Source organism: Schistocerca americana, chromosome 3 (assembly GCF_021461395.2).
Source record: "Schistocerca americana isolate TAMUIC-IGC-003095 chromosome 3, iqSchAmer2.1, whole genome shotgun sequence".
NCBI lineage: Eukaryota > Metazoa > Arthropoda > Insecta > Orthoptera > Acrididae > Schistocerca > Schistocerca americana.
The window spans coordinates 993,143,554-993,164,997 of record NC_060121.1 but is presented as its reverse complement, the minus strand read 5'-3'; the positions used below and the strand labels follow the sequence as shown (position 1 = coordinate 993,164,997).

Genomic DNA, 21,444 nt, shown 5'->3' with positions numbered 1-21,444 from the left:
TGTGGTGGCGATTGCATGTTAGTAGGTGGATTTGCAGGTATAATTGCTCGCCTCTGTCATTTCTTGGTGGCGATGATAATTCCAGGATATTTCCAGCTGTTCATCCATCCATTCGAGGCATTGGAAAGCGTCAGGAAAAGCCTCTCTCGGACCCAGCACAATATGCAACTTTTACATGGGCAGTTAACAGTTTGGTAGCTCGTCCCCGACTGACTATTAGTTCCACCTTTTCTACCTAGGCCAACCACAGTTTTTCGCGCGCTACACAGTTCCGTTCCCGAGGGGAACCACAACACCTTTTGCATATGAAATAACTAAGAACCTTAAGTGAGGATCATCAATTACATAACAACAGCCAAACATTTTAAATAAAACAGAACCTTTGCACATATTGACATTTCTATAAAAAAATTACTTAAACAAAATTACAATTATATACAGTAAGTTTTGTCTCCCTCCAAATGAGACAAAGAATTTAAATGATAGATACACTACATTGCATAGAATCAAACCGTGACTTCAAAGTTTTTTACACAGAAAAGTATAAACACTCTTATAATATCGATTCAATCCAACAACATTTACAGATCCCCAATGTTATAACATTAAACCAAAACAAAAGGCAAAATAAATCCGTATAGCATTAGAGCTATGGTGTTACAGTAGAAGCTAATATCTTGTTGCACTCAGGGTATTGGACTGAGGAAGATTGGGAACAAGCTGTCCAATGTCTAGGCTGCCGTATCACCTCAACTCAGCCGTTTGGGGCAGTGCTGCGACTGTGAAGCATGGACTGCTGACGATTTGCAGAGCACTGTGCTCAGCGGTGAATTGCGTTTCTGCACTACCCCATCCCAGTGCCACTATGCTGGATATCAAAAACCATTTACAGCATTTGTGAGTTAGCCTGCCTCGGGACAGGGCGCAACGGTTTTGTGACACGCTTGCTACCGAATCAGCGCATGCATCCAGACCAGAGGGGCTGCAGCGTGATACTAATAAGCAGGCTCCTGCTGCCACGTTCACTGTAAATTTGACTCGATTTTGAAATCACTGAATTAACATCACTTATTTTCTATTGCAATGAAGTTTCATTTCGTTTCCTACTCTCACTGAGTCCTTCACTTTCCTTAATAGCAGTTTACATTCATTTCATCGTCGCGAGAGTGAATACAATAATTAATATTCAGGTGGTTAATTGATTGCTCACCGAAGTACTCTTGCTAGTGTCGTATCGTCCAAACATTGCTGCGCCACATCACGTCACCAATGCACATCGATACCACAGACATTACTGATATTTCGCAGTAATCCGCAACAACGAATTGGAGGGGCTGAAGAAGACACGCTCTCTCCTTCCAGCAGTGCTCTCGCACATAGGTCAATATAGAGCCGAACATTAAATTGCTATGCTCCATTTGTGCTGACGTCAACTGAAGCAGTGAACACCACTGACTGTGACTAAAAAGGTCTTCAAGTTACAGATGGAAATCACCACACATTTGATATCTATAGAAAGAACACCACTTATGACGACATTACAAGTGCCAATTTCTGACATCCAATGGCTCATAAACTAGCATTTTTCTATTCAGTGATTAATAGATTAAATAACTTACCACTAGAAAAACTAGCAATTCAAAAATAGATCAATCCACTTCCTTATATAGCTTGAACACATGATTTTGACCCAAACATAATTATAAAATTATACTACAAATGTAAAACACCAAAGCAGCGCCCAATACATCGCAAGATATGCCTAAATTGAGAAGCATTACCGACGCAGTAAATAAGACACGTGCCAGCAGTCTGCTTTGGTAGAATCTCGAACAGAATTAACGCACTTTATAAAAAGCCAGAAGTATTCAACTAGTCTTTCAAACCACTAACAACCTTTCAACAAAATTACGTTCCGCTACCACTACACATCGAAATATGATAACCCAGGCATATAGTAAATCACATGTGGCAGCTGTAATAGATTTTACATTGGCCAAATAGGAAGAAATTTTAACGTGAGATATAAAGAACACATTATAGAGAGCGAAAATAATGAGACGAGTTTCTTTATACACTTGAAAAACCAAAATAACACTGCTGATACGATCGAAAACACACTCCAGATTCTGCGCAGAATAACAAAAGGTTTTGCAATTAACAATCTTGAAGAATTAGAAATTTAAATATTCACTAGAAAAAACCCACAAGAAATATTAAACGAGTATACAGAATTGAGACACAAGTGGTTTTTGTTGTTGTGGACTTCAGCCCAGAGACTGTTTTGATGCAGATCCCCATGCTACTCTACCCTGTGCAAGCTTCTTCATCTCCGAGTAACTACTGCAAGCTACATCCTTCTGAATCTGTTCAGTGTATTCATGCCTTGATCTCCCTCCACGATTTTTACACTCCACGCTTCCCTTCAGTACTAAATTAATGATACCTTGATGACTCAGAAAGTGTCCTACCAACCGATCTCTTCTTCTATTCAGGTTGTCCCACAAATTCCTCTTCTCCCCAGTTCTGTTCAGTACCTCGTCTTTAATTACGTGATGTACCCACCTAATCTTCAGCGTTCCTCTACAGCACCTCATTTCGAAAACTTCTGTTCTCTTCTTATCTAAACTATTTATCACCCATATTTCACTTCCATACATGGCTTCACCCCATACGAATACTTTCAGAAAAGACTTACTGACAGTTAAGTCTATACTCGATGCTAACAATTTTCTCTTCTTCATAAACGCTTTCTTTGCCGTTGCTAGTCTACATTTTATATCCTATCTACTTCGACCATCATCAGTTATTTTGCTGCACAAATAGCAAAACTCATCTACTACTTTATGTGTCTCATTTCCTAATCTAATTCCCTTAGCATCACCTGATTTAATTAGACTACATTCCATTATCCTCATTTTGTTTTTGTTGATGTTCATGTTATATCCTCCTTTCAAGACACTGTCCATTCCATTCAATTGCTCTTCCAGGTCCATTGCTTTCTCTGACAGAAATACAGTGTCGTCGGCAAACCTCAAAGTTTTCTCCATGGATATTTATTCCTACCACAATTTTTTCTTTTGTTTCCTTTACTGCTTGCTCAATACACACGTTGAACAACATCGGTGATAGGCTGCATTCCTCTCTCAGTCCCTTCTCAACCACTGCTTCCCTCTCTTGCCCCTCAACTATTTTAACTGTACTACTACACAAGTACTACTTCAGAAACTTCATTCAACTTTTAGAACACGAAAATGGATAAATCGGAAGTACACTACTGGCCATTAAAATTGCTACACCAAGAAGAAATGCAGTTGATCAACGGGGATTAATTGAACAAATGTATTATTCTAGAACTGACATGTGATTACATTTTCACGCAATTTGGGTGCATAGGTCCCGAGAAAAAACAGTATCCAGAACAACCACCTCTGGCTGTTATAACAGCCTTGATACGCCTGGGCATTGAGTCAAACAGAACTTGGATGGCGTGTACAGGTGCAGCTTCCCATGCAGCTTCAACACGATACCACAGTTCATCAAGAGCAGTGAGTGGCGTTTGTGACGAGTCAGTTGCTCGGCCACCACTTAACAGACGTTTTCAATTGGACAGAGATCTGGAGAATGTGCTGGCCAGGGCAGCAGTCGAAAATTTTCTGTATCCAGAAAGGCCCGTACAAGACCTGCAACATGCGGTCGTACATTATCCTGCGGAAATGTACGGTTTGGCAGGGATCGAATGAAGGGTAGAGCCACGGGTCGTAACACATCTCAAATGTAACGTCCACTGTTGAAAGTACCGTCAATGCGAACAAGAAGTGACCGAGACGTGTAACCAATGGCACCCCATACCATCACTCCGGGTGATACGCCAGTATGGCGATGACAAATACACGCGTCCAATGTGCGTTCACTGCGATGTCGCCAAACACGGATGCGACCATCATGATGCTGTACACACAACCTGGATTCACCCGAAAAAATTACGTTTTGCCGTCCCTGGACCCAGGTTCGTCGTTGAGTAAACCATCGCAGGCGCTCCTGTCTGTGATGCAGCGTCAAGGGTAACCGCAGCCACGGTGTCCGAGCTCATAGTCCATGCTGCTGCAAACTTCGTCGAACTGCTGTTTGTGTGTGAGAAATCGGTTGGAAACTTTCCTCATATCAGCACGTTGTAGGAGTCGTCACCGGCACCAACCTTGTGTGAATGCTCTGAAAAGCTATTCATTTGCGTGTCACAGCGTCTTCTTCCTGTCGGTTAAATTTCACGTCTGTAGCACGTCATCTTCGTGGTGTGGCAATTTTAATGGCCAGTAGTGTAATATAGGTATCAAGGAAAGATAATAGTAACAAATTGTAGGTGGTAAATAATATCGCTGCTCATATGCACAATCTTTTTAAACAGATAGCGTCGTAAGAGTGGAACTGTCAAACTAGTGTACCACCGTTATTAACATTTTATTTTCCACATACTTACATTATTTACCATCTTATTAAGACAATAACAGTTGTAAGACAGTCCACTAACGACATAATATCGACATCGCATCACTCTAGATGTGTGTACAATATAACCAGTTTAATACAAATGACATTCCCATTTATACATGATTTCAACAAAATTGTAATCGCAGTTACTTGATAATGGCCATAACGACCGAAACAGTCTGTCATGAATAAAGATTACTTAAGCAGCAATTTCGGTGCATCTATTCTAATAATTATGTCGTTATCAGACATATGTTGTGGTGGTAGTCCTAAAGAAGAAAAAAAGTTTACATCAGTAAATGTTAAACGCTGTACAGCAAGAGAAGAGTTTGTGATCGTATGTTTTAATGGACAGTGACAATTGTAAATTATCAACCACTGATGTGGCAAACAATTGTATGAAGTTAAGTAAATCTTTTCATTCATTGTGTAAGAAAGTGTACTAATATTTATATGTTGTTGTTCGTATGAGCCGTTTTCCAGAGCACTCAAAGAATCCACAGTGATGGCTGAACGAGTGTAATTTCGCTGGTCATAGAAGCTAGCACAGCCGATGTGTAAACGTTGTTGACGATCGCATCCACACGAATATACAGGGTGGCCGGTAATTCCCGTTACAGACTTCTAGTACTTGTAGAGGGGAGTGAGTACATCGTATTTTGAACAGGACGCCATGTCCGGAAACTTGATGCAACGAGACTACAGAGCGTCAAAATTATAGGCGCGGGCGTCTGTAAATGTACGTATACACTGGGTTATTCCATGATGATGTTACAGACTTTCTAGGATGATGGAGAACGAGAAATATATTAATTTGAAGTGAGGATCCCTGTACCGGAAACAAACAAGTCGAACAGTTGCTCAGTACAGGAGATGTGTTTCACATTAGCTAAGATGAACGAATGGTCATTACCAGACCTACACTCTTCACATCACATGAACCAGCACATGTATTCAACTGTCAGAGGTATCAGTACGGTTTTCATTTCTAACTTTCGACTCGTTCGTTTCCGGTGCATGGTTCTTTACTTCAACTTAATACATTTATCGTTCTCCATCATCCTAGAAAGTCTGTAACATCATCATGGAATAACCCAGTGTATACGTACATTTACAGACGCCCGCGCCTATAATTTTGACGCTCTGTAGTCTCGTTGCATCAAGTTTCCGGACATGGCGTCCTATTCAAAATACGATGTACTCACTCCCCTCTACAAGTCCTAGAAGTCTGTAACGGGAATTTCCGGCCACCCTGTATATTCGATCACTATAATGTGACACGAAATAAGAACGCAGTGTCGGAAGCGACAAGTGTAGAACACCGGCGCTAGGCAAGCAACTGTCAGCCAGTCCCGACTACTCGGCATTCGGCGAGCATTTGCGCAGCGGTTGCAAATAGCTGTATGCCTGGCCCCGCCTTAAGGTTAAGGTTCCAGCAGCGCTTTTACGAGCAAGCAGTCGCGTGGAAAATTAAAGAAAGATTGAGCGCGAGGCGGCGCTGCATCGCCTTGCACCTGCAGTGCACACAGCTCCAGCAACTGTTCTGGAAGTGGGGGACTGCCCGGCTTGTGCCCACAGCAGCGGCAGAGTGCGGGCTCCGCAGATTTGCGCCGCTCGGCCGTTTGTCGCCGACGCCGACGCCGCAGCCGGCGGGCGCAAATGAAGGACCGCCGAGATTAATGCGCGCCCACAAGTGCTCTCCTCTCATTCTTTTATTGCCGCTGTTTCTCTTTTCCTCTCTGTCCTCCCCCTCTCCACGGCGCCGCTCCCTCCCCCCGCCGCACTGCGCTGTCCGTATGTCTTTGTCCCTGCTCCCTCGCTCGGACTGCCGCTCTGGCGGCAAGAATCTCGGGGCGGGAGGCTTTTTCGGCCCTTTTGCAACCGTTCCAGGTTAACACCCCGGCGCATTCCGCGGGGCGCTAATTTTCTCTCGCCAGCCCCCGCCGCCTGGTAGCTCTCCGCACTTAAAAACCTTCCGCCTACCATCAAGCGGAGGAAAAAATTACGACGGCGCTGTCTGCGTGTTTTCCGTTACGTTACGTCAGTGCGGACCGCTGAATGTTCCAGCGTCGGCTGTTCCCGGCGGCCAACACAACGCGCCCTCTGCTGGAAACAACCGCGACCACTTTCTTTATAACTTGACCTACTTTTATTCCTTACACGTAACCATATACACGGCTTCCTAGAAACGCACGTGCAACGCAAACGCTGCCGTTCTTTGCAGACATCCTGCTCATAACTTCAAGGAAAGCTCCAGAGCCGGCCGAAGTGGCCGTGCGGTTCTAGGCGCTGCAGTCTGGAACCGCGAGACCGCTACGGTTGCAGGTTCGAATCCTGCCTCGGGCATGGATGTGTGTCATGTCCTTAGGTTAGTTGGGTTTAACTAGTTCTAAGTTCTAGGGGACTAATGTCCTCAGAAGTTGAGTCCCATAGTGCTCAGAGCCATTTGAACCATTTGAACCAAAGCTCCAGAATTCATAGAGTATTTATGGCATCAGATTCGAAACTCATGGATGTAACTGAGTGTGATATATTATTTACCGATGTCCCAACCCATTAAGAGAGAAGAAAATATTACACTCTTTTCCTTCCTTCCCTTGTTAAATCTGAAAAGTAATTGTTAGAGGTGTAGTGCACGTTATTTAGATCGTTGTTTTAAATAAATAGTAATTATAACATTATGAAATTTTAGAATCTTGAACATGACTCTTAGCAGTAAACTTATGTCTCGAATTAATAAAATACACGGCCAGTTGGTTGCGATTTTTATTTAGACTTGATCCAGGTTTCGATACCACGAGGGGTGTCTTCTTCAGAAGAACGAGGAGCTAAAACCAAGGAGTTACTTGAATTATATTACGTAAAATATGTTACAGGCATCACGAACTGAGGCGCTCAATTAACATACAGACAATATGATTAAAATCCATTAAATTTGTAAGATTAAAAACATGTATGGCTATTCTGCTTCATAGCCATACCTGTTTTTAATTTTAAAACTTTAATGGATTTTAACTTTGCGCCTGTACGTGAGTCGGGCACCTCAGACCGCCAATTGATGTAACATGTTTTACGTAATGTATTTCAAGTAACTCCATGTTCTTCTGAGGAAGATACACTTAACAGTATCGAAACCTAAGAATAAATAAAAATTAGCAGCTAGCTAGCTGTGTAGTTTATTAATTATCCAATTTTGTTCAGTTGTAACATATGCACAGATCTCAGCTTCGTGTTTCCCGTGTGTATAGAAACACACATCACTCATCTTTCACAACTGTGTGGTTGTTATTGTTTTCAATGTAACTCGTTTCGCCTACTCGTCTTAGGTATCAGCAAATTTCTTTAAAAATAAAACAGATAATTGTTTAAACATTTATATTAGCATTTCCTGGCAGCACACTTAGGTTGTTTTAATATTTATAGTGATAATAAGATAATATAAATATCCCAGTAGGGAGTACTACATATCTCATAGTCTATAGACTGTCGATATCCTAAATGGGAACAAATGAAACATCTTTCATTGAAGACAATAATAAAGTTATAATTGCAAGACACAAGTCGTTTGTTGTGTATGGGGCTTAGACTCGGCTAGCATCTGTTATCGCCAAACAACAAGTGATCAAAAGAAACGAGAACAGCGATCTCGCCGCTAATTTTGATATTTAGTGAATATGCAATCTTGTTAGCAAATAATGAAATGAAACCACATTGAACGTTGTGCTATTAAATATACACTGTAACACTTCTGTAAGGAAAAGACGGCGATGGTACATTCGAAAATTAAACTACTTTGCATACGGTAATTCGCATCAAGGTTGACCTATAAAGCCAATGTTGTCGGCTGCAGACGTGGTGCAATGAAAACAATGATAATTACAATATTTCATTTTTACAAGACTTTGCGTCCTGGTAATTTTTGCGTTACATGTGTGACTGTATTTTAGGTCAATTTTTTGCGGATCTAGGCACAGAGTCCCCGCTAAAAAGAGTTATAGCGGTACCAAATGTAAATGGTTGCATAGTTTCTCCGGACAACATGCTTCTAATTGAGACTGGACAATCTGATGCACAGACAGAAGGCTGGACAAAGACTGCAATAGAAATATTATAGAAATGATGTCCAGACAATAAACTAAAGGTTGCTGCTTGCAAAATGGTCTGTATAGTACTAATACGAATATGTGTGGCGAAAAATCCTACGATTGGGATCGGACGAGAGTCTACTCGAAGAGTCGAATAATACTGCTATTTATGCATCATGTTATACGTAAACCAAAACTTTCTAGCTCATGTTAAAAATGTCAGCACCAGAACCTTAGCCATAATACAGCCCAGGCTGTTGGGAGTGGTGCTATGTATGGTATGGGAGACAGTCACCTGGGATCTGGGTTAGTGGTTCAAGACATCATGACAGATTTCGAATCTGTGAATATTATTGCGGACCGCCTTGCTTGATATCTTCCTAACGGTGACAGCATCTTCCACCAAGATAACTCTCGGCATCAAATGGGCAGAATCGTGCTAATGTGGCTTGAGCAGAGTGGTAGTGAACTCACGTTGATGTCTTGGCCACCAAATTCCCCTGATCTGAAGTCTGTGGACCAGATACGTTACGCTATCGGACGTCACCTCCGCGACCACAGACTACTGGCCTATAATTTACGGGAACTTCGTGACCTGTTAGTAGACATCTGGCGGCACATTCTTCCAGGAAATATACCGAGGCTGTTTTGAATACCTGCAACGCGGAATCACTGTTTTACTGCGTCTAAATGCTGATAAACGCGGTTTTAAGTTGGCGGGCATAGCGCTTTGGCTCATCAGTGAATATTTCGCAACGCTGACCGTGATAAATACCTAATATTCATTCTTTGTCACTGAATAAAACATCTTTCGCTCTTGCACTATGATGCAGACCGTTCACGCTCAGGACTTCTATGACTATGTACAACCGCTTCTGCTGTTCTAATGCACCCTCTTAGTAACTGCTCTACGCCATCTCTCCATCGGAATAGCGTTGCCAGTAGTGTAAGACGGCGATATTAGAATCATTCTTCAAGGCCATTGAATGGGAAGCACAGTCATTGTTGAGATCACAGTTTTCATGTAGTTGTTCCTGTTCGTTTAGAATTATGTTTCTGACTGTCAGTTCCTCTTAGTGGTTCAAATGGCTCTGAGCACTATGCGACTTAACTTCTGGGGTCATCAGTCGCCTAGAACTTTGAACTAATTAAACCTAACTAACCTAAGGACATCACACACATCCATGCCCGAGGCAGGATTCGAACCTGCGACCGTAGCGGTCGCTCGGCTCCAGACTGTGGCGCCTAGAACCGCACAGCCACTCCGGCCGGCAGTTCCTCTTAGTCTGTGGCTGTAAATTTCTAACGTGTTATACTGCTTTACCTTTAGTGAGAATATAGTTATGATTTATGACAACGAAATATAAGAACAGACATGAAGTAACTTGCATATAGTTGCATGATACAACATCAAAAAACGTATCTTCTTCTCCCATTACTCTTATAATTGTCTTATGAAACTGATGTACCATTGAAAAATTTTCTTAAAGATTAGTATCAAATGCTGATTTACACGATACAATTACAATAAGTGTATTACACTGAGGTTACAAGAGTCATGAGATAGAAGTTATGCACACATACAGCTGGCGCTTGTGTAGCGTACACAAGTTATAAAAGGGAAGTCCATTGGCGGAGCTGTCCTATGTACTCAGTTAATTCATGTGAAAAGGATTCCGACGTGATTGTGGCCACATGGCGAAAATTAACAGACTTCGCTCGCGGAATGGTAGTTGGAGTTAGACGAATGCAACATTCCATTTCGGATATCGTTAGGGAATTCAGTATTGCGAGATCCATAGCCTATAGGGTGTGCCAAGAATGAAAGATTTCAGGCAGGCGTTACCTCTCACCACGGACAACGCAGCACTAGACGGCCTTCACGTAACGACCGAGGGCAGCGGCGTTTGCCTAGTGTTGTCAATGCTAACAGACAAGCAACAATGCTTGAAATAACCGTAGAAATCAGTGTGGGGCGTACGATGAACGTATCCGCTGGGAGAGTGCGGCGAAGTTTGGCGTTAATTGGCTACTGCAGCGTACGACGCCACCGACTGCCTTAGCTGACAGCCTCCCCTACCGCCTGCAGTGCCTCCCCTGGGTTCGTAAACATATCGGTCGCACCCTTGCACGACTGGAAAACCGTGCCCTGGTGACATGAGTCCCGACTTCAGTTGGTAATGGTTGATGTAGAGTTCGAGTGTAGCGTAGACCCACGAAGCCATAAAGTCGAGTTGTTAACCAGGCACTGTGCAAGCTGGTGAAGGCTCAATAACAGTGTGGACTGTGTTTACATGGAATGGACCGTGTCCTCTGACCATATGCAACAATCATCGGTTGGAAACGGTTTTGTTCGGCTGCTTGGAGACCATTTGCAGCCACTCATGGAATTCATGTTCGCAGACGACGATGTCATGTCACCTGGCCACAATTGTTCGTGATTGTTTTCATGAACATTCTGGACATATCGAGTGAATTACTTGGCCACCCAGATCGCTCCATGGGGATCCCGTCGTACATACGGAACATGACTGAGGGGTCGGTTTCGGCACCGACGAAACTGTTGCAGTATAGACGGCTACGGAGGCAGCGCGCTCAGTATTTCTGCAGGGGACCTCCAACAGCTCGTCGAGTCCATGCGACGTCGAGTTGCTGCACTACTGCGGGCGAAAGAGGTGCGACGCGATATTAGCGGTCTCCCATGACTTTTGTCACCTCAATTTGTAGGTTATGACAACTTTAAATTGCAGTTTTATGTTATCATCTACAAATTCCTCCAAGAAATAGCAACATATTTCTATTAGTAAGCAGTAGAGTACCTTCTTCAATGTCCCTAATTCCACACAACGGGTATTACTTTGCCTTAATTTATTATACACGTGATTGTGCGTGTATTTTTGAATATGAGAATACTTCTTTAAATTGTGGAGATGAAACTTCTGATTTTTATTTTTCGTATGTACGGTAGAAACGCGTTTCTGTAACAGCTGACATGAGCCTCTAGGTTTCCTTTTTTTTTTTTTGGTCATCAGTCTACCGACTGGTTTGATGCGGCCCGCCACGAATTCCTTTCCTGTGCTAACCTCTTCATCTCAGAGTAGCACTTGCAACCTACGTCCTCAATTGTTTGCTTGACGTATTCCAATCTCTGTCTTCCTCTACAGTTTTTGCCCTCTACAGCTCCCTCTAGTACCATGGAAGTCATTCCCTCGTGTCTTAGCAGATGTCCTATCATCCTGTCCCTTCTCCTTATCAGTGTTTTCCACATATTCCTTTCCTCTCCGATTCTGCGTAGAACCTCCTCATTCCTTACCTTATCAGTCCACCTAATTTTCAACATTCGTCTATAGCACCGCATCTCAAATGCTTCGATTCTCTTCTGTTCCGGTTTTCCCACAGTCCATGTTTCACTACCATACAATGCTGTACTCCAGACATACATCCTCAGAAATTTGTTCCTCAAATTAAGGCCGGTATTTGATATTAGTAAACTTCTCTTAGCCAGAAATGCCTTTTTTGCCATAGGGAGTCTGCTTTTGATGTCCTTCTTGCTCCGTCCGTCATTGGTTATTTTACTGCCTAGGTAGCAGAATTCCTTAACTTCATTGACTTCGTGACCATCAATCCTGATGTTAAGTTTCTCGCTCTTCTCATTTCTACTACTTCTCATTACCTTCGTCTTTCTCCGATTTACTCTCAAACCATACTGTGTACTCATTAGACTGTTCATTCCGTTCAGCAGATCATTTAATTCTTCTTCACTTTCGCTCAGGATAGCAATGTCATCAGCGAATCTTATCATTGATATCCTTTCACCTTGTATTTTAATTCCACTCCTGAACCTTTCTTTTATTTCCATCATTGCTTCCTCGATGTACAGATTGAAGAGTAGGGGCGAAAGGCTACAGCCTTGTCTTACACCCTTCTAAATACGAGCACTTCGTTCTTGATCGTCCACTCTTATTATCCCCTCTTGGTTGTTGTACATATTGTATATGACTCGTCTCTCCCTATAGCTTACCCCTACTTTTTTCAGAATCTCGAACAGCTTGCACCATTTTATATTGTCGAACGCTTTTTCCAGGTCGACAAATCCTATGAAAGTGTCTTGATTTTTCTTTAGCCTTGCTTCCATTATTAGCCGTAACGTCAGAATTGCCTCTCTCGTCCCTTTACTTTTCCTAAAGCCAAACTGATCGTCACCTAGCGCATTCTCAGTTTTCTTTTCCATTCTTCTTTATATTATTCTTGTAAGCAGCTTCGATGCATGAGCTTGTAAGTTGATTGTACGATAATTCTCGCACTTGTCAACTCTTGCCGTCTTCGGAATTGTGTGGATGATGCTTTTCCGAAAGTCAGATGGTATATCGCCAGACTCATATATTCTACACACCAGGTTTCCTATAATACATAATACTTACTTTTTCGTCCGTAGAATTAATATTTTGGGTATGTTACTTGCAATTTTTTCAAACTGAAATTCTTATCTTGTAACTAATTCAAAACGAGTGGTCAACTTTCTTGAGAGCGTGTCAGTTGACGTGGAGAGTACAGACTCCTTCGTGGGTAAACTATTTGGTTTATTTGCCAAATAGCTTGCGTGACGATCTGGAGAGTTTTTGATCTAGGTATATTGCAAGGATTCTTTTGTGGTTTGCATCCTGAGAGCCTTGTATATTATGAATAATTCCAAGTTCATTTACTCTTCACTACATTGTCTTTAACTGTCCGGGGCGACTCCGGGATTTTCTAATATTTTAAATTTAAGCCAGTTACATGAAATTATGTATGTAATTTGCCTAGAGAGTTTACTTACTTATTTATGCATTTATTTCACCTGCTTTCTTGCTTCTAGCCAGACATCCTTAGTGTATCAACATTACATTTCATATAGTGCATGGCAATGTTAATGATAATACACTCTAAGACTAAACAGCCGTTGTACCACGAGCGAATCATCCGTATGCGACGAAAATAGATAAACGTGACGTACAGCTGTAAGTAGGCTGTCTGTTTTCTTATTGGCAACGTTACGTAGCGCTCTGTATGAAAATCACTGGCTGTGCTGTGTGCAGTCTGTGGCTAGTTTGCATTGTTGTCTGCCATTGTAGTGTTGGGCAGCTGGATGCGAACAGCGCGTAGCGTTGCGCAGTTGGAGGTGAGCCGCCAGCAGTGGTGGATGTGGGGAGAGAGATGGCGGAGTTTGGAAATTTGTAAGACTGGATGTCATGAACTGCTATGTATATTATGACTTTTGAACACTATTAAGGTAAATACGTTGTTTGTTCTCTATCAAAATCTTTCATTTGCTAACTATGCCTATCAGCAGTTAGTGCCTTCCGTAGTTTGAATCTTTTATTTAGCTGGCAGTAGTGGCGCTCTCTGTATTGCAGTAGTTCGAGTAACGAAGATTTTTGTGAGGTAAGTGATTTGTGGAAGGTATAGGTTAATGTTAGTCAGGGCCATTCTTTTGTAGGGATTATTGAAAGTCAGATTGCGTTGCGCTAAAAAAAATATTGTGTGTCAGTAACTTTTCAAAGGGGACGTTTCACAGCTATAGACAAACAAATGATTACAATTGAGAAAAATTGGATGAATTGTTCAAGAGAAAGAGGTTCTCAAATTGAGAAAGACAGAAACCCATTTATCGACCTCTACCCCTTATGCAAGCAGTTATTCAGCTTGGCATTGACCGACAGAATGGTTGGACGCCCTCCTCGGGGATATCGTGCCAAATTCTGTTCAGTTGATGCGGCAGATCATCAGAATGCCCTGCCCATTAGGCTCCAAACGTTCTCAATTGGCGAGAGATCAGACGACCTCTCTGGGATAGGTAGGGTTTGGGAGGCACGAAGAAAATTGGTCGAAAGTCTAGCTGTCTGCGGGTGGATATCATCTTGCTGAAATGTAATCTTTGGATGGCTTACCACGAAGCGCAACTAAAAGGGGTGTAGAATATTTTGGACGTGCCGCTGTGCTACAAGGGTGCAGCGAATGACAACCATAGAGGTCCAGATATAAAAGGAAATGGCACCTCAGAGCATTACTCCTGGTTGCCGGTCTTACGGCATGCAACAGTCCGGTTGGTGTCCAAACAGTCTCCCGCCTGTGGCGTCTCCAGACACTTCTTGAGCCTGGAATCTCACTGACTGATGGAGTAGAGTTGTCTTCAGTGATGAGTGCTACATCGAAATGAGCCTCGATGATCAGCGAGGAAGTGTCTGGAGGCAATATTTGAACCTCCAACAACTCCTTGTATTCTGCTTGAGAGGTATGACTTGATCTACTGCAAGGCATTTTCCATGGTCGCTAATCGTTTTGGTTTACAGAGCAGTAGAGAGTCGTTCATGCTATAGAAGCGTTTCTGAACCCTCAAGAAATGCCTGGACCGGTATTGATCAAATAAGTCATTTCTGGGTTGTATAACTGCTTTGTATTCGGAAAGTCGGACTGAATTTTTATGTAATGCTTTTGAAATTATATATCTACTTATCAACACTATTTTTGAACATGTTCGAAAACCTAGGACGTAAGATGGTGGGGGAGTAATATCACGAGCCCTCGTTCGAGTAGTCTTATGTACAGTAGTAGTTTCACTCCTGCATAAATGGACCATCTAGGAAGCATCCTCCGTCCAATCACCGATTTGTTATTGGAGACGGCGGGTTTGCTACTGACGTGTTGAAAGTAGCTTGTCGCATGTGTTAACTTTCAGCTTTTTCCGTGTTCTCATGTTTGCTCACTAATCCCTGGCCAGTGCCAGTATCCCAGTCGAGACGGATAGTTTGAGCGACATACACTACTGGCCATTAAAACTGCCACACCACGAAGATTGCGTGCTACAGACGCGAAATTTAACCGACAGGAGGAAGTTGCTGTGATATGCAAATGATTAGCGTTTCATAGCATTCACACAAGGTTGGCGCCGGTGGCGACACCTACAACGTGCTGATGTGAGGAAAATTTCCAACCCATTTCTCATACATAAACAGCAGGTGACCGGCGTTGCAAAGTGAAACGTTGTTGTGATGCCGCGTGTAAGGAGGAGAAATGCGTACCATCACGTTTCTGACTTTGATAAAAATCGGATAGCAGCCTATCGCGATTGGGGTTTATCGTATCGCGACATTGCTGCTCGCTTTGGTCGAGATCCAATGACTGTTAGCAGAATATGGAATCGGTGGGTTCAGGAGGGTAATACGGAACGCCGTACTGGATCCCAACGGCCTCGTATCACTAGCAGTCGAGATGATAGGCATCTTATGCGCATGGCTGTAACGGATCGTGCAGCCACGTCTGGATCCCTGAGTCAACAGATGGGGACGTTTGCAATACAACAACCATTTGCACGAACAGTTCCACGACATTTGCAGCAGCAAGGACTATCAGCTCGAAGACCATGGCTGCGGTAACCCTTGACGCTGCATCACAGACAGGAGCGCCTGCGATGGTGTACTCAATGACGAACCTGGGTGCACGAATGGCAAAACGTCATTGTTTCGGATGAATCCAGGTTCTATTTACAGCATCGTGATGGTCGCATCCGTGTTTGGCGACATCGCAGTGAACGCACGTTGGACGCGTGTATTCGTAATCGCCATACTGGCGTATCACCCGGCGTGATGGTATGGGGTACCATTGGTTACACGTCTCGGTCACCTCTTGTTCGCATTGACGGCACTTTGAACAGTGGACGTTACATTTGAGATGTGTTACGACCCGTGGCTCTACCCTTCATTCGATTCCTGCGAAACCCTACATTTCAGCAGGATAATGCACGACCACATGTTGCAGGTCCTGTACAGGCCTTTCTGGATACAGAAAATGTTAGACTGCTGCCCTGGCCAGCACATTCTCCAGATCTCTCACCAATCGAAAACGTCTGGTCAATGGTGGCCGCGCAACTGGTTCGTCACAATACGCCAGTCACTACTCTTGACGAACTGTGGTATCGTGTTGAAGTTGCATGGGCAGCTGTACGTGTACACACCATCCAAGCTCTGTTTGACTCAATGCCCAGGCGTATCAAGGCCGTTATTACGGCCAGAGGTGGTTGATCTGGGTACTTATTTCTGAGGATCTATGCATCCAAACTGCGTGAAAATGTCAGTTCTAGTATAATATATTTGTCCAATGAATACCCGTTTATCATGTGCATTTCTTCTTGGTGTAGCAATTTTAATGGCCAGTAGTGTACTTTGCCTAGCGGTGTCTCGGAGGATGGGAGACCAGGCCCACCTGGACGAGTCCAGCGCGGCTGACATTCGAATGGGAGAAAAGGTCTTGTTCAGTCCTAGCCTGGTGTATATACAAGAAGACGTAGGCTAGTGGTTCCTGCTTGTGTTTGTACCTACCAACTAGCAATGGGATTTGCTTCCTGCAGTCTTCATTATGAACTAAGAGTTTTGAGGTAATGAGGTAGGATTTAAGATGTTCTTTTTGTGGTATGTGGTGTCCATTATCGATTCAGATTGTCTAGAAGTCGGTATCTCTAGACATCATAGCAGAACAGTAGATGAGCTGCATAAATTTCTACCTGTTCATTTAACAATTCTTGATATGTTCTGAAGTGTTTTGAATACTTTGTGGATACATTGTTTGTTATGCAGTGGTACAGAATGCCATATGGTTAAAGCATCAGTAACCGTGTTATTACACGTAATATGACCTGCGTTTTGAGTTGAGATACTCAGTAGTTTCAGAACGATCTCTCTAAAGAATATTTACGTACGTTGCCACTGTTAAACCGATAGCTGAGATTTCATGATTCTGCTTAACGTCCCGTATGCTCGGAGACGTTGCAGATGTAACTGTAATATAGGTTCTTCCATGATCATTTGCCTTCAGCAAACGTATTTATTTGCACAGAGTGGTTTGCACAGCTGCCACTCATTTATTCTTCAACAATATGATTACTAGCGTCTTTGTGTAGGTCTCTCATGTTTCTAGAGGTAAGTTGCATCGACATCTTCGCGGCAGCTAAAGATGTCTCAGGATCGATGGATTTGTTGATAGAAAAATTGATCATTAAAGTATATTTAAATATTCATTTAAGCCCACAAAAATTAACCGTTGCACGAAGTAAGTGATGTCTGTGTTAACCGGCTGTCAAAACGAAGACAAGTAGCCTTAAAATTGTGTGTAGACATTCTTTCATGTTGTCAGAATTTTAGCAACAGACAGGGCACTGAGACGATGTTGTGATGTGCACGCTGTGACATGTTCACTGACGGAGGGCGGCCGTTCTTCTGTTGCCAGGGCAGACTCGTCACTGGTTGACGAACCGAGCGAGTCCGTGCCCGCAGACCACTCCAACCGCGGAGGGCTCACCAGCTTCGGAAAGGTGAGTACACTACACTACAATACACTACACTTCAGTACACTACAGTACCAGCCGGCGCCCTCACGCTCCGTAAGCAAGTGTCGCTCCGCCAGGTGAAGCAGTAGCCGTGGTAACACCGGAGCAAACTCCAATGCTGGCGACGTTACACGGTATACAGATGTGTATTTGTTTGCGCCACGTGCTCTACGCAGCCTCGCGCTGTGGCTGCCGTCTTGTAACAACATGATGCGAGGGAATGAATCAGTGTAATCGTACGAGAGTCAGAAGTGGTATCTCGAACAGGACTACAATTGCCTTCATTGACTATCTTGCTAGCATGTATGAGTACATGATGAAACCGTTCGCCGATATATTACGCCACAACGTTTTCCCACGCTGTCAGGTTTGACAGGTCAGGTAAATTTCTGTACTAGACTATAAATTTTCTCTTACCACCATCATGTTCTCCGATTTTAGTTTTGAAAGTCATTTGTTGAAAATGTCAAATGAACGTTCTACTTGAAGTCGTGTAGGTAAGTTAGGAGCAAATAAGTTTCCCACCCTTTTCAAATTTATAGGTAGTACAGAATGCAATTCAAAAGCCCAGGTCAATGTTCGTCGTACAGACTGTTGATCAAAACTATTTATTTTAAGATTACTCAGTTTTCCATGGAACACATGTTCTACAAAAACAAGGTTTTATATTAATTTCACAATTTCTGACACTATTTTTTAGGTTTACCTGTAATGTCTACCTACAGTTCTCATTGCTCGTGGTCGGTACGATACATCTTCGTCCGAATTCAGCTAGGCATACAGTTACTTATTACTGTTTTGAGAATATTATTTTGAATGAAGCTATCCAGTAACGACTGCCAACCAGACCTCATAGATTTATTTCTGCTAATGCCTTATAACATGCTGAATTTAAATGATGTAAAAGACCGTGTAATCAATTGGTGACCTAATATCGTTATGTTACACCGAGTGAACTTAGTGCGTTAGTTAACAGTGTTTAATTCCATGTGTAAGAGTCTGAGCCAAAATAATGAAATTAAATGTATTCTGCAGCTTGAAAACGGTTAAGGTGTGCGCGTAGAATATCCCCACACCTTCACTCAAACATGCGAAAATCAAAAGCAAGAAAATTTTGTGACATTAAGTACTATTCCCACAAGCATGTAATATCAATGTTATTGAACGATAAATGTGTATCTACCCACGCACGCATCAGTTGATCAAAATATACTTACGAGTCCAAGATATACATCTCGCATAACAAACCAGCCCCTAACACGTGTACATCAGCTGTCCCTTCCTGATACCGCCTGGGCTGCGCTTCTTGGCCATTCAGAACAAAACGCATTCATGATGCGTTGACGCACACGCCATAATTACAGTTAAGGTTTTCCAAATCTGTTCACCTGACAAAAATATTTACTTACTACGTGAGAGATCAGAATCTGAAACAATAGGAGAGTGTGTGGGCACTACTGTACAAATAATGAGCAAAATTTTAGGGAGAGACGTGGAGTAAACACCGCATTCATGTGTTGGTACTGTTGCACCGACAACGTTGTCGTTGGTCGACAAATTATAATATGACGAGAGAAATAAAATTTAATTTAAAAAAGAACAGAGGCAATACATTACTTTAACAAACGAGAAGCTGATTCTATGTAGCAGTGTTTTTCAACATTTTCTGTTTGGCTGTACCTCATCTCGTTGCGCGACTCCGAGATAGTTTGGCTACTATGCACTCACGATGCTGGTGTTTGATAATCCTGCGTTGCCTCCAGGTTAGTGGTGTATCTTGTGCAGAAAATGATAAGACTTCCGTACTGCTATAGCTGTCGATGTGTGGCTGATGTTGTGAAACTGAAGTTTCTGAGTGTTAACAATCTGAAATACGCGGTACCGGCGTATTTAACGAGTATTTTCTATGGTACCCATGAAACAGTTTCATTTCTGAGATTGATACGACATAGTTCAAACGCCATTCACATCAGAACACAGTCCTCGAAATGTTCAAACATAAACTGTGCTTTCGCTTTGTTTCATCAGTGATCCACTATTTGCTTCTATTGCACTCGAGTAAAGTGTCTTAGTTTCTCTGCGGATACAAGTGAAGCACACATTTCCCCGTTTACCCAGTACTAACCACTGTCTTCCTGCAGTTCACATACATCTTCTTCTTCTTCTTTTGCGTGTGCCTTTATCTCGCGGTTTCGCAGGGTCTGCATGGTTAGGGTCGTATTTGGGAAGGTGAAGGTTAAGGTTAAGGGGTGCACCCCGTATCCACTGGGACGGAAACAGCGTACCCCAGCTGCCCAGCTGTCTGAGTCTAGCGTAACCCACGGAAGACTGTGAACGTGTTCAAATGTCGGCGAGTCGCGTAACTGAGGCGGGACGTGGGGACCAGCCCTGTATTCACCTTGTGTGATGTGGGAAACCGCCTAAAAACCACATCCAGGCTGGCTGGTCCAACAGCCTTCGGCGGTAATCCGCCGGGCGCGTTCGATCCGGTGCCGGAGCGCCTACCCGAGGCCAAGAAGCAGCGCATCAGCGCTCTCGGCTAACCTGGCGGGTCTGCACTTCACATCGATATGGTACAAATATTGATTTCAGTGTTTCATCCGTTTCTTTACGCACCTAAACCAGCACACCAGCCACTCCGCCACGTCAACAATCAGTGTTCCTTCTCGTCACCTCCCTACCAATCAATTGTTCATTTTCGATAATCGAAAACAAACACTTTTATGGCATATACTTGTATGCATACAAATACATTGAAAAGTTCATGTTCACGTAAAAGCTGAATGAACTGAAACGTACGTAATGAATAAAACTAAATAAACAAATATTATGTAGGCCCTTAGAGCTGTATATTTACAACTTATCTCATATTTATCAAATTCGCAGAAGCTGCTTTGCATAATTTGCTGGACTAACACTCCTCTAGATCTAGATGGAAGCGCCAGTCTGTGGCTAATCCGTTTCTCCGCGATATTATTTCTTCCAGAAACGATAGTCTAGTAAGGCGTGCTATGAGAAGATTTGTAAGCAAGGGATGGATACTGGAAGAATTTGTGAGAACAGGATGTGAATTCATTCATTAAGCGCATTGCTCGCGAAAGGAAAGGTTCAGAATCGTGCTAAGTCAGATAGTCTTATCTGCCACGAATTTCAGCACATTACACCTTTACCGCAGAGTGAAAGTTTAATTCAGCTGTATAAATTAGGTTATTGAAATTAAGCGAACTTTTCCTATTACGTTACAGTCTACGGTGAACTGAACTTGAACTGTAAGATGTCCACCTGGTTGCCAGATGAGAAAAAGCAGTTTGCTTAGATGCAATGAATTAGAAGTTATCTGTAAGTACCTTTCCATTTCGTAGAAAAAGAACGTTAAGGAACTGTTTTTAAATCTATAACCTAGATGGAAAACGATATCCTATGTGTAAAAATGGACAAATCATGTAATATTTCAGGACACCCACTAAAGATGCCTTGTAAAAAAGGCGAAACTCGTATGGGTGCATAAATAAA

General features: G+C 42.8%; 1 protein-coding gene across 1 annotated transcript in view; it reads left to right on the top strand.

Annotated features, from left to right (window-relative positions):
* LOC124606617 (dipeptidase 1-like) overlaps positions 1-21,444 on the top strand; it is a 1,437,429-nt gene that overhangs the window by 1,124,929 nt on the left and 291,056 nt on the right. The window contains exon 9 of the mRNA XM_047138602.1: positions 17,832-17,916. Coding sequence (XP_046994558.1) covers positions 17,832-17,916 — 85 coding nt within the window. The remainder of the gene's footprint in view (positions 1-17,831; positions 17,917-21,444) is intronic.